The sequence below is a fragment of the Pezoporus wallicus genome, unplaced genomic scaffold, assembly GCF_028554395.1.
Source record: "Pezoporus wallicus isolate ANWC-B61680 ecotype Strahan unplaced genomic scaffold, APGP_CSIRO_Pwel_v1 contig_7853, whole genome shotgun sequence".
Taxonomy (NCBI): Eukaryota; Metazoa; Chordata; class Aves; order Psittaciformes; family Psittacidae; genus Pezoporus; species Pezoporus wallicus.
This window is the reverse complement of record NW_026641765.1, coordinates 87,128-99,327: the sequence shown is the minus strand read 5'-3', so window position 1 is coordinate 99,327 and position 12,200 is coordinate 87,128. Positions and strand designations below refer to the sequence as shown.

The 12,200-nt window shown below is 38.4% G+C and overlaps 1 protein-coding gene across 1 annotated transcript in view; it reads left to right on the top strand.

Annotated features, from left to right (window-relative positions):
* The window catches only part of PTPN13 (protein tyrosine phosphatase non-receptor type 13), a 121,932-nt gene that overhangs the window by 33,022 nt on the left and 76,710 nt on the right, over nucleotides 1–12,200 (top strand). The window contains exons 3-4 of the mRNA XM_057425311.1: nucleotides 3,189–3,358; nucleotides 10,107–10,172. Coding sequence (XP_057281294.1) covers nucleotides 3,189–3,358; nucleotides 10,107–10,172 — 236 coding nt within the window. The remainder of the gene's footprint in view (nucleotides 1–3,188; nucleotides 3,359–10,106; nucleotides 10,173–12,200) is intronic.

The window sequence follows — 12,200 nt, the reverse complement described above, 5'->3', positions numbered from 1 at the left end:
AATGATAAACACATTACTTGAAGTTTCTTGATTTGAGGCTTTTAAGCAGATATAATTTAAAATATATAATTTTTTATGGCAATGGTCTATAAACACAGAACAAGTAAATAATCCAGTAGTTGCTAACAGGGTTATTTTTGGAAGTTGATGGCCAACTAAGGTGGTCTTTCTAAAAATCCTTTGCTATATAGTGTAATATTTTCTTATGCACATATAATAGGAACGGTCTTTTCATCTTCACATTTCTTTTGTTTGGTATCTGAACTTATTGCCAGAACAGTGAACAGTAGTTGTTCTGTTTTGTTTAAGGAAGTGGGGTTAGCGATATAGCGCAAAATGGAATTTCTTGAGAATGGGAGGAACTGATAATGCTGTTTTCATTCTTAATTAAAATTGTATTTAATTCAGTTGATGTCAATTTTCATTACTTTCACCATATGTTCCATTTAAAGGTCTTGCTGGAGAAGTTTTTATCAGCTCATCTTATTTTTAAGTTTACATATTTGATAGCTGTTTCATAATACGAGATTTCTAAACTCTTTGGTTTTGACATTGGCTAAGCTAAGAGAAGGTGTCTGTAGAGGTAATGTCATTTGCCTCATGCCACGTGTCTTGCTACACTTCCTGGTGACACCATCATCTTGGACATGGACGTGATTGATTATTTTCACTGCTGTATCAAGCAGATTTTTTGTCATGGCCATTAAAGAGAGTGATTCCAGACTTAAATCTTTTTGTAGCTAGGAGTCGATTGGATTGCTGTGGGGAAGAGGGAAAATGTGTACTGCAGTGTACGGATTGGTAATTAATGTCAGCATGAAATTTAGAATTTCTTTTCTTGACCAAATCTATACGATGCTAGTGCATTTATAAAAAAATAAAATCCAACCAACTTGATAAAGTCAATAATTAGAAGTATTTGAAGTTACACTGGTGGAGGTCTAGAAGCATAAAGAAACTTGTATGACTTGTTTGTTGAGCCATGTTTTATTTAGTTTAGCTTATATTGACATCCACAGGTTTATCTGACATGTCTTTCAATTTTACTTACTGAAATACAATGAAAAAAAACACCTTAGAGCTTGTCTTCCGTGTATAATAGAGATACTGCTGGGTATGGCTTCATGTATTAGGTAGTTTGGGGGGGGGGGGGGGGGTGTTTAAATATATACATGTATGACAAAGAACTCTGGTTTCCATGGGGAGCTCAGGAGTTCTTTGTGAGCGCTTAAATTGGTTTACCCTAGATGATCAGAGATACCATCCATAATTTCTTATGAACCAATAGGAAAAAAGCAGATCAATGAAACATTTCCAGAAGCCAAGAAAACTGAGCCTCTCTCGTATATTATAAAAAGCAGAGCAGGGGGAAACCAGTACTGTACTGCGAATCCTAAGCTGGTCATACTGGCTTTCTGGAAAACACACTGACATATTAAAATCCATTAGAAAAACTGTAACAAACTGCTTTGGTTCTCAGGTGATTAAACAACTTGAAATAGCTACCTGAGTACAGTCTGTAGGATGTTTCCATTTCTAGAATGTTTGTTGCTCTCCATGGTCTCTTTTCCTTTTTAAAGCAAAATTCTGCATAGCAATTCAAGATGCATTCAGAAAATTGTGTATGTTAGTCTTAGACTGAAAAATTAATTATAAGTTTCTCTACTGAATGGCTTCTCTTGCACACATTGGTAGGAGGGGAAACTTTCAGAGCTTCAGGATCTGCAAGTTGGGAATGTTTTTCTGGATAATCGTACTACCAGATTATTAATATGGTTTTGCTTTGGCATCACAGAATGTGGAAAGCTTAAAAGCAATTTCTTAGCTTCTCTTGGAGGAAGGGGAGTGGAGAAATTGAAGGACTTACTTGGTAGATCCTTTTACATCTGATACCTGCAAGTAGTAATTTAATACATTTCTTAGGAGATTAGAAATATTCTAGATTACAAGATAATTGAACAAGCTAGGAACCAGAACTGTAGGAACATCTTGAGCTGATAGGAGAGTGGAAAATTTTGTTAGCGGTGGAACTGAAAGCGGAAATTATTATTCTGCTGTTGTTGCTTACTGTGTAGAGGAAAAAGAAATACTTATCCTTTAAATGTGTATTTTTTCAAGTCTTTGATATATCATGTAGCAGAAAACAGACCAACTGCCTCTTTGCTTGTAGAAAATTAACAGTTAATTTCTATTTCTACGTAGACAAAAGCTTATGCCTCCTTCAGTGAAACTGAGCTGATTTACTGTTTGAGGTGTAGAAAAAAATATTTTCACTCAAGGAAATGGTCTTTCTTTTTCCTGCCTCAGTTAACTTTTACTTTCAAGGTAGGTTTTTGGTTTAAGACTTTCCCCTGCACATGTATCCTGTGTTTCCTCCTTCCTCCCCTCCTACCCTTATTTTATTTTATTTTTTTTAGGAGGTTCTGTAGCCAGAAGCTTGACAGCAGTGTTATCAGACATCAAAAACGCAGCTGGCAGATTGTGTATTTGTGGTGTCAGAAATTTTCTGTCACATTTTGTTGACTGATTTCAGTGCTAGTTTTGCTGTTTTCAAGTGTTATAAACAGGATTTGAATGGGCAATCTTAGTAAGGTTTTACTTTTATTCTTTGCCTGCTTTCAGTGCTGCCTAGAATTATTTTTTTCTTCCTCCCTTTTGAAATATTTTTTTTCTTTGGGCCAGAAAAATACTTCTGTGCCCCAGAACTTCTCCATTTTTGTCCAGTTCTGTTAGCTACTCTAATAAGAATTTCCTTCTCTACTAACTTTGTCTTCTCAGATCATTTCTGTTTCAGCAGTGATATATTAGTAAAGCAGTTAATTCCTACAATAAGAATGGAGTTAGCCTTTAATGACATGCATGGTAGGAAATGTGATCATTTTATATATCAAATGTAACATAAATGAAACAGCCTGAGGACAGGAGTGCTTATAGTATTGCAGCAGCTTGCTGGTATGATAATAGCAAAGAACAGTCAATAAAGAGAGGTGCTGCTACTCCTTAGTGTGATTAAAATTGAGGTGGTTGCTGTGGTTATGAAGCACCACAAGTGGAAAAGGAAGCATGAATCTATTTGATTAATAATCTGTAGACTGGTTATTAAACGTGCCTTTGAGCAAATAAAATAACATCAAGCAAGAACATCAAAGAATGTTGCTTTAAATTCATTTGTTTTTTTTCAAATACAGCTGATCCTACTGCTCTGGGATTCATCATTTCTCCATGGTCTCTCCTGTTGCTCCCATCTGGCAGTGTATCATTTACAGATGAAAATGTCTCCCAACAAGACCTGCGAGCATTTACAGCACCAGAGGTTCTGCAGAACCATTCTCTATCATCTTTGTCAGATGTTGAAAAGGTAGAGTACCTCTTCCTTGGCAGACAGGAGCTGTCTATTGCTGTTGATTCCTTCACAAAGTAGCTTTAAACTGTCCTTTTTGGCTCCCTGTGTTTCTTGATTTTATGTGTAATTCTAGATTTCTTTTGTGAGAGGAACAGGGATCCTCCTGCTCTTTCTGTAGAAGTGGGATAGTGGTTATAATTATATGCACTTAAGAAGAAGTGTCTGTGTGTAGGTCCCTGTCACATGTGTGCTACTGACACCCATAGTTGAGCAACAGCTGCACAGAATAACTGACCATCAGTTAATAAGCAACACTTTGCCTTTTTTTTTTTTTAAATTACAGCAACACCATTTATTTCATTTTTTTTTAAATATTTTTCACAAAATGCATCTGAGAGATAAGCAAGGGAAGTTCTCAAGCACAATCCAGGGCTTAAAAAAATGGGTGTTCCTACACTGATCTTAGAAGGAAAGGTTTGTTTTAATTAACCTAAGTATTCCTCAGTTGTGTGCAAAATAGTTCCTTTCCACCTTGCTTTTTTAACTCTTCCCCAGGGTTAGAGGTTGAGGCAGGTAAGGTTTGTATGTGTGACCTTCTCCAGGTCATTGATATGCCCAGTCAAAATCACTAGCTTCTTAAATGTTTTCCTAACAGTAATTTGTTGCAAAGGGTAATCCTTTCCCCAGAAAAACATTCCCTTGGCCTTGTCAAAGATATTTAATGTGTGGGAGTAAGAAGGAAACTGAGCCCTATTTCCATCTCTTTGGCTTCTCTGGATCGATAATCCTTAGGGAAGGAAACTAGCTGCAACCACTGTTGTAATCTGGGAACAATTATGACATTTGGCAGTTGGGAAGAACAGCAACATACTCTTACCGCAGAGGAAACTGGGATTGGCACTGATTGCTGTTGTGTGCACAAGGACTGTTGAAACATGGGGGAGGCTTGTGTTGAATTTTTTGTGTTTGAAGCTTTTTTTCTTCTAAACCTTGTATATAGACAGTTTTCTTTAGGACTGTATCACCAAATACCTACCAAAAATCACTGTTCTCTCACTTACTTGCAAGCCTTTCAGACATCCTTTTTGCCCTGCAATATAGTCAAAGTTAATGATACAATAAAATATTGTCATTTTATTGTCATTTTATCTATGACAAAGCTATAAGCAATTAGCAACCTTGGTTGAAAATTTTAATAGAGAAATAAAAATAACATTAATAGAGAAATAAAAATAACATTGACATCAATGCAAATTCTGGATCAGTTGTGTAGGGTGCAGCTGCCAAACTCTGTAGTCATACTGTTGGAATTGTTTATCCTCTTTCAAGAGACAACACTGTTGAAGACAGTAATGTTACCTCTAGTGCCAGCTCTGAAGTTAATATATAAAACAGGCCTTTAAAATGCCAGAAAACGGTTTTGAACTGACGTTGTGACCTTCGTTAGAGCTGACTGCTTTCTTTGTTCTGTGCCAGCATTAATTCAGTATGTTACTTTTTTCTTTTTGAAATAAACAGAGAACTGTTACTATTAAAACCCATGCTCTGATATTTCTTTATCTTAATCTTTAGGCAGGAAATACTCAGAGGGGCACAGTGGCCTGTAAGCTCCAGCACAGAGCATATCAATAGGCGGTGACCAAATACTGGCATTCTGCATATAGGCAGCGCTGATTGATCCTCGCTGATAGTGGCTGTCTGACTTTATTTCTTGATAACAGTATAACCTTGCTTGCTGGGAGCTGATGACAACATTGGGGCTCTAGACTGCAGCAACTGTGTCGCTGTTTTCTTTGGGAAACAATTGGATGTGGAAAGAGACAAGCTTTGGCTTTACATAAGCAAATTACTCATACAGTCATGTATAAACTAAATAAAACCCTTTAACTTGTGGTATTCAGCTTTAGCATTAGGCTGAAGCTTCAGGATTTGGGCTTGAGATGAATTAACCTGTTGTCCTGGGTTCAGCAGTAGCTGGGTTTAAACCATGACAGTTCCTTTTGGCGCCCAACGCGGGGCACGAGGAGTTGAGATAACGACAGATCTGACTGGATTAATAGTCACTCGTCACAATACTGATTTATTGGCTCTCAAGGTTGTTCCTCTTGATCTCACAGTTTCAGTATATTGTATCTTACTTCCATCCGGTATTTGCTGTATTAGTGTTTTTCAAGTGTGGGGCTTGGGCTAAGGTTTTTGTCTCATTGTACTTTATGATAATGATTTGTAATACAATAGAATCATTGATCATGAAACTGATCTGGCTTATGTTCCCAGTGTGGTCACCACCTTTATACTTTGGGAGGTATATGATGGAGGTGCTTAGCAATTACACATCTTTTTTCTCCTTCTCAGGTGCTCAACCTGTGAAGGCGACATCCTTTTACCCTCCCAGTCGTCCCCCCAGACCATTTACATTTGAGAGTTTTGAAGTTTTTGAATGGCCTTTTAATGCTGTTGAGAGTTGTTTGCTGATTGTGATAGGAATCACCATGCTAGCACGCATACAGAGTGTGTTTTGCCCACGACTGATTTCAAGAGTTAAGCAGAGCATGACACTCTTAATCTCAGGGTTGTGGGTTCGAGCACCAAGTTGGGCGCCAAAAGGAACTGTCATGGTTTAAACCCAGTCAGGCAACTTGTTCACTCACTCCCAGTGAGTGGTGCCGGGCTGACAACAATCGAGGCCCCCCCCACCAGGGCTCTCCCCTTCCCTGCTCCCAGAGGAACAGGGAGGAGGATCGAAAGAGTGCAACTCCTACAGGTTGAGACAAGAACAGTCCAGCAACCAATGTACAACACAAATCACCACCGCTACCACCACCGACAACAATGATAAGAGAAAATAACAAGGGAAGAGAATACGACACCACCGGCCAAGAAACGAGTCCCACCCGGAAGCCCGTGTCCTTCCGGGTAACTCCCAGTTACCCCCCACCCCGGGCATGACGTGCTGTGGTATGGAATACCTCCTTGGCTAGCCTGGGTCAGTCGCCCTGTCTCTGCTTCCTCACAGCTTCCCCTGCTCCCTGGCAGAGCATAAGCCTCACAAAGTCCTTGGTCAGGGTAAACATCACTTAGCAACAACCGAAAACATTGGTTTCACCAACATTGTTCCCAGGCTGGAAGTCAAAACACAGCACTGCACCAGCTACCACAAAGGAGAAACATGCCTGGGATAGTACAAATACATTTGAAGAAAACTTGCTACTACCATTCTTGTTCTTGGTTTAAAGCCTTGTGGAAAATCACACAGCTGTTCTCCCACTGTGGTAGTCATGTCTGGGTGCAGTGAAGATAATCTCAAGACAGGATCTGAGAATTACTCATCCTGCATTTTCTCATATGAGACCCTCCAGTTGTATTCTTATGAATGTACCATTAAGAATTGAACACTTTTCATGATGGCCATGCTATATACCAGTACATGTAAAAATAATCTCTAATAATGCATTAGGAAAAAGACCAGAGCATCTGTAACACTGGTCTGTAGTCCCCTGGTTGGGAACTATGCTGTGTAATACATCTGTGCAAAATGCCTCAAACATATCAGTCCTTTTGGGTTTATTTGCTTGCTTGTATGGAAGTAGGCAGCTACCTGAAACATAGCTTTGTACAAAAACTTTTGTCATATTAGGGCTTGCTTAGTTAAAGTTAGTAGGGCTCATAAGCAGCTTATGTACGCATCGAGGTTTTTTGACTGTTTCACTTTACATTTGTATTAAACTGTGTGTTGGGTGGTACACTGGTTATTTGTCTTGATACGTTGGCTTCTTCTTTCTTGTATCTTGCTTCACACATGCTGACTGGGGTAATTTTTAACTTTTTCCTATCACAACTTGCTGTAGTTCACTGAACTCATTTACTGGAAATTTTCACTGTTTTCTTTTTTGATTATTATTCTGAAATCAGACGATGTCTGAAAGCTGCTGAAGGCAGAAAAAGATCTTGTTTCTTGATGCTTTGTAACACAGTGACAGGGTTGCCATTTGTCTTTTTGTCTTTTGAAGTTATGACTTTACTTGCTAACACAAAGTAACAGTGTATTCAAGTAATAGAAAAAGTTCTAGTCAATGAATACCCTTTTGATTCCTAGACACACAGTCAATTTGAATATAAAATAGTCTGAGGTAGCTGTAAGCTTATTGGAAATAGAGTAAGCAAACCATACACAAAATTATAGTGAAAGATGAGATAGGACAAGAGGAAACAGCCTCAGGCTGTGCTAGGGGAGGTTTAGGTTGGATCTTATGAAAAATTTCTTAACCGAATGGGTGGTCAGGCATTGGAACAGGCTGCCCAGGGTAGTGATGGAAGCATTCTTAAGCTGTGTAGACAAGGCCTTCAGTGACATTGTTTAGTGGTGGGTTTGACAGTCCTGGGGTAAAGGTTGGACTTGATGTTCTTAAAGGATTTTTCCGATCTCATTCATTCTGTGATTCATTTTCGAAATTAGTTTGATGATTGATATTCTGTGGAAAATATTAAAAATATAAAAATACAAAAATAAGCTAGAATTTTTGAAGAGATGCTTTTATTTTGAAAGCTGTTTACAGGTAGCACATTTCAGTTTAGAGGTCTGGTTTGCAGGGTTGTATGGTAATATTTTTGTTGAGGATGATGCACTTCTTGGTTGTTGAAAACATCTTCCGTTATGTTGAAGCTTAGAATCATAGAATGACAGAATATCCTGAGTTGAAAGGGACCCATGAGGATCATCGAGTCCAACTCCAAACTCCACAGAGAGAAATCAAAAAATTAAATATATTTAAGAGTATTGTCCAAATGCTTCTTGAATACTGACAAACTTAGGACCATGACCAGTTCTTTGATTAGAATTACTGATTTTGATAACAGACTTTTTAATTGCTTTTTTTGCATTTCTGGGGGACAGGAGGAGTTGGGGGACTTTTTGGGGGGGGGGGGGGGGGTGTTGTTTTTCATTGTTGTGTTGGATTTTTTTCACAACCAGATATGGAACAATATTCTCGGTATTTAAAAGATAATGTTTCTGGTTGAATGGGGTGATGGTATTAACTGAGCACCCTTGAGTTACAGTGTCTGTTCTTTGTATGGAACAGAGAGACTTGACTTTGGCCAGTGCTTTCTTTCTGGGAGAGGAGGTTGAAGGATGGGTGAGCCCTTGTTAGGTACACAGTGCTGGCTACATATTTGCGTCTAGCATACAGCTGTGTTTCAGTGTTTGTCAGTCAACGGGACTGCACGTGTGAGTAACCATGTGTCAGCAGTATCTGGTATATTACTGCCTTATACTGATGGGAACCTTTCTGTCCTGTGCTGACTCATATGCTATGCTAGATAGAGACCATCTGACAAGATTTAAGTGGCAGAAGTTTAGGACTGGAGTGCTTCTCAAAGTATGTTGAATTCCAATTTTATATGAATAAAGCACGTTGAATTTACTAGTGCAACTTTAATACATGTTGCTTCTAAGTGTATTTAGTAATTACTTCCTTACCCTGTTACAAAGCTGTGCTGCTCTTCCAAATACATAAAAAGGAAACATTTTTCTGTTTTACAACAGATATATGAAAATACATCATACTTGTGTTTTGGGGTTAATTCCTGGCACAGTGGAGTAATGGTATAATGTCTTTCAAACGGAGTGGTCTAAAATGGAAAATATTTATGCATCATCCTTTTTCTGCGTCTTTGAGAATATATTTTGTTGTCTTGAGTAGGCTAAGAGACTTCTCAGTACAAAGATGAATTCTCTTGTAGGACCTTAAGCTATGCCTAGATGTATGATTTTTAACAATTCTATGTATTTTGTAAGTTCTGTTGCGACCATCCATTACATTTGTATACTCAATTTACACTTAATTTTTTTAAATCTCTATATGAAGTACCAGAGTCTGGACAGATCTTGTCAATATATATTTCTGGGACTTAAGTTAGATGTTTTGCTTTTAGTTTGCAAAGAGGTTGACTTAGGCAAATTGCTTTTAATTTATTGCTGCCCCTGTAATTGCTGTTCATCACCTCTGCAATTATCCAATCAGCTTGTTGCTTTAAGTTGCACAAATTTAAGTAGTACAAATATTACTAATAACTTGGTAGAAAGAATCATCACTACTATATGTTACTTACACCGTACAGAAAAACTGTGTTTTTTCTGCACTTGCTTACCTGTATGGTTTTCACAGTCACCTACAGGGGCAGTATGTGCTTGTGCTCTCAATTCTGCAGTATTTAAAGGTTTTATTCCCTGTCCTCATGGGCTACTTATGTTAAAGATATATTAATGCTGATATTAATCATTAATTATACATGTAATGATTAATGTATCTTAAAGTATCAATAATAGGTTACGGTGACTGCTTTATATGTTGATACTTTTATGTTCATTCCTTTTTTTCCTTTGATCCCAGTGTTAGGGATCTCTTGACAGTAGTAGCCTGCTGTTTGATTCCTGCTAAGGTCTGCCTTGCGTTTAGATTAAAATTTAAGAACCCTTGGACAAAGCAATAGAGTGTGTACCCCACACCAGGCTGATAAAAGGGATTACATGTTCTTGTGGCTTCAAAGTGATATGAAAGCTTAAAACTGAACAGAGAAGACAGAGGCATTGGTTAGATGCAGTACATTTATTTCATAGCAGTAGGCGAAGGAGAAAAAAAATCTGGAAGACAGGTGAGCTTAAATAGCAGGACTAAATGATGCTGTTAGTTGTTCTGTTTTAAAGCTCTGCTTTGCATTTCCAGTCCTGTTCAATGAGCTGATGTCTTGTGCCTCATGACAGGTCCATATTTATTCTCTTGGTATGGCACTTTTCTGGGGAGCTGACCATGAAGTTCCTCAAAGTCAGGTAAGTTTAGCTTTCATTTTGTTTAATATTGCAACTTCAGACTTCATAGTTGACTGAATATGCATTTGAGTTAACATGTAGAATATCATAATGAGACACTGTAGAGGAAGGTTTCTTTCCTGTACTTGGAACTTTTTCCTGTGGAGTGTGTGAGGGTGGTGGTATCTTGCAGAAGGAAGGCACTGATACTACCTTTCTGTTAGTTTCCATGAAGAAGCTGCTGACAAAGGAGAAAAATATTTGTTTAGGCTTATATAAAAACAAATATTTAAATAACATTGTTACTTTACTAATAATAAAGCAACTTGTTCTCTACGCTGCTGTTTCTGTGAGTCTGGACTTGGCACATACAGATACTTATGTTACACAATGGCCAAGACAGGGTATGAATTGCCTGGGAGTAGACTCTTGCTATTGACTTGTCAGTCAATGCTATCTATCTATAGCAATGTATCTAACACAGTTGTAGACTGCTTAGAGCTGAGTGTTATTGCTCAATGGAGTTATTTCGCACACCCAGCAGAACTCCTAGGCTGTCTTTACAAAACTGACTGAAGATGATGTGATTCATCATCTTCCTGGGTGCTCTTTCCCTGCCCCCAAATAAACATTCAGAAGTCAATATGCAGAAGAGTGAACATAAGATGGAATGCATCCAAAAAAGTGTTTCATGATGGACTAGCAGTTGCGGCATTTGGCAGAGCATTGTGCAACTCAAGGAGCTGTTTCTGTTTCATATTTGAGTTTAGTCCCACTAGTTGGTGTTATGTGTAAGGGTAAGGAAGAAACTTTTGAAAGGCTCTTTGGCAATGTAAGTATTCAGTTCCTAGTGCTAGTTGGGTTCTCAGTTATACTGATTTGGAAGTAGCTGCCCAAATGCAAAAGTCAGAACAATTGAAGCGATGACTGTTTTAAGGGTACTTACTTGCAATGCCTACAGTGCCTGTCCCAAGCACCCTAATATTTTCTTAGACAGCTATGCCCTTTCTTTGCTCTCCCATCTTGTAGGGAACGAAAAGAGCACTATTCAGCAGTAGTGAGTGATTGAAAGTAGGTAAAGGCAGGTGTTGAACAGAAAGTTGGCATGAATTTTAGTCACCCTTTTCTTTGTTTCTTCCTTTTGTGTCAGGTTGTAGCAACAGTTTCAGAGTAATGCAGTGGGAAGGAGTACTCTACCTTTTGTCCAGTGGCATTAGTGGGGGCAAAAGGACAGTCTGCGTATGGTGTTACTTTTAACTGTCAAATTGCACATTCAGATTTTCCTGTCTTTAAGGGTTTTTTTTTCCATATTTGTCTGCCTGTGTTTGGCTAATCAGCTGCTTCTCTGCTGGGAGTGTGGTTGAATACAAGAGTGAGTTTTACGAATAGTTAAAAGTGTTAAACAGAGAGATGGGAAAAGCCTGTGTTAATTGAACAAGGGTCATCCAGAACCCTCTTCTTTATTTATTTATTTTTTTTAATAGTACAGTTTAAGAGTACTAATGCAGGGAATATTGGCAGATTGTAGTGAAGTGCTCTGTGATGCAAAAAAGCACAACAATGCTTGAACTTTGTGGGTAACCACCCGCTTCGGGAGAGTTGCGGATCAGAAAGTTCAAGTCCCAAGTGCCTGCGGCATCTGGGAACAAGTGTTATTGCTTGTTATTGCTCATTATTGCATACCCTGAGGAGTGATATTCCACATACAGTGTGCTGGATTAGCTAAATGGGTGGAGGAAAATTAATTCTAGATGATTCTTAACTGTATGGGTGTTGTCATGCAACTGTGAAGCTTTGCTTCCTAAACGAGTGGCTTTGCTGGTTTATTCCTTATGTTTTTGGTTGGTACTGTTTGATGATTTCACTGCACTTTGGAAATGCTAACACAGCTGCTGCAAAATATTAGTGAGGTGAGGAACTGTAGAAAATGAGCAGAGACAGTTACAAAATTGAAGAATGTTCAAAAACAGCAGAGAAAATTTCCTCTGAACCTTCCTGCTAGTCATTAAGTCCTTAAGAAAGGGAACTTACAGATCAGGCAGCTGGTTT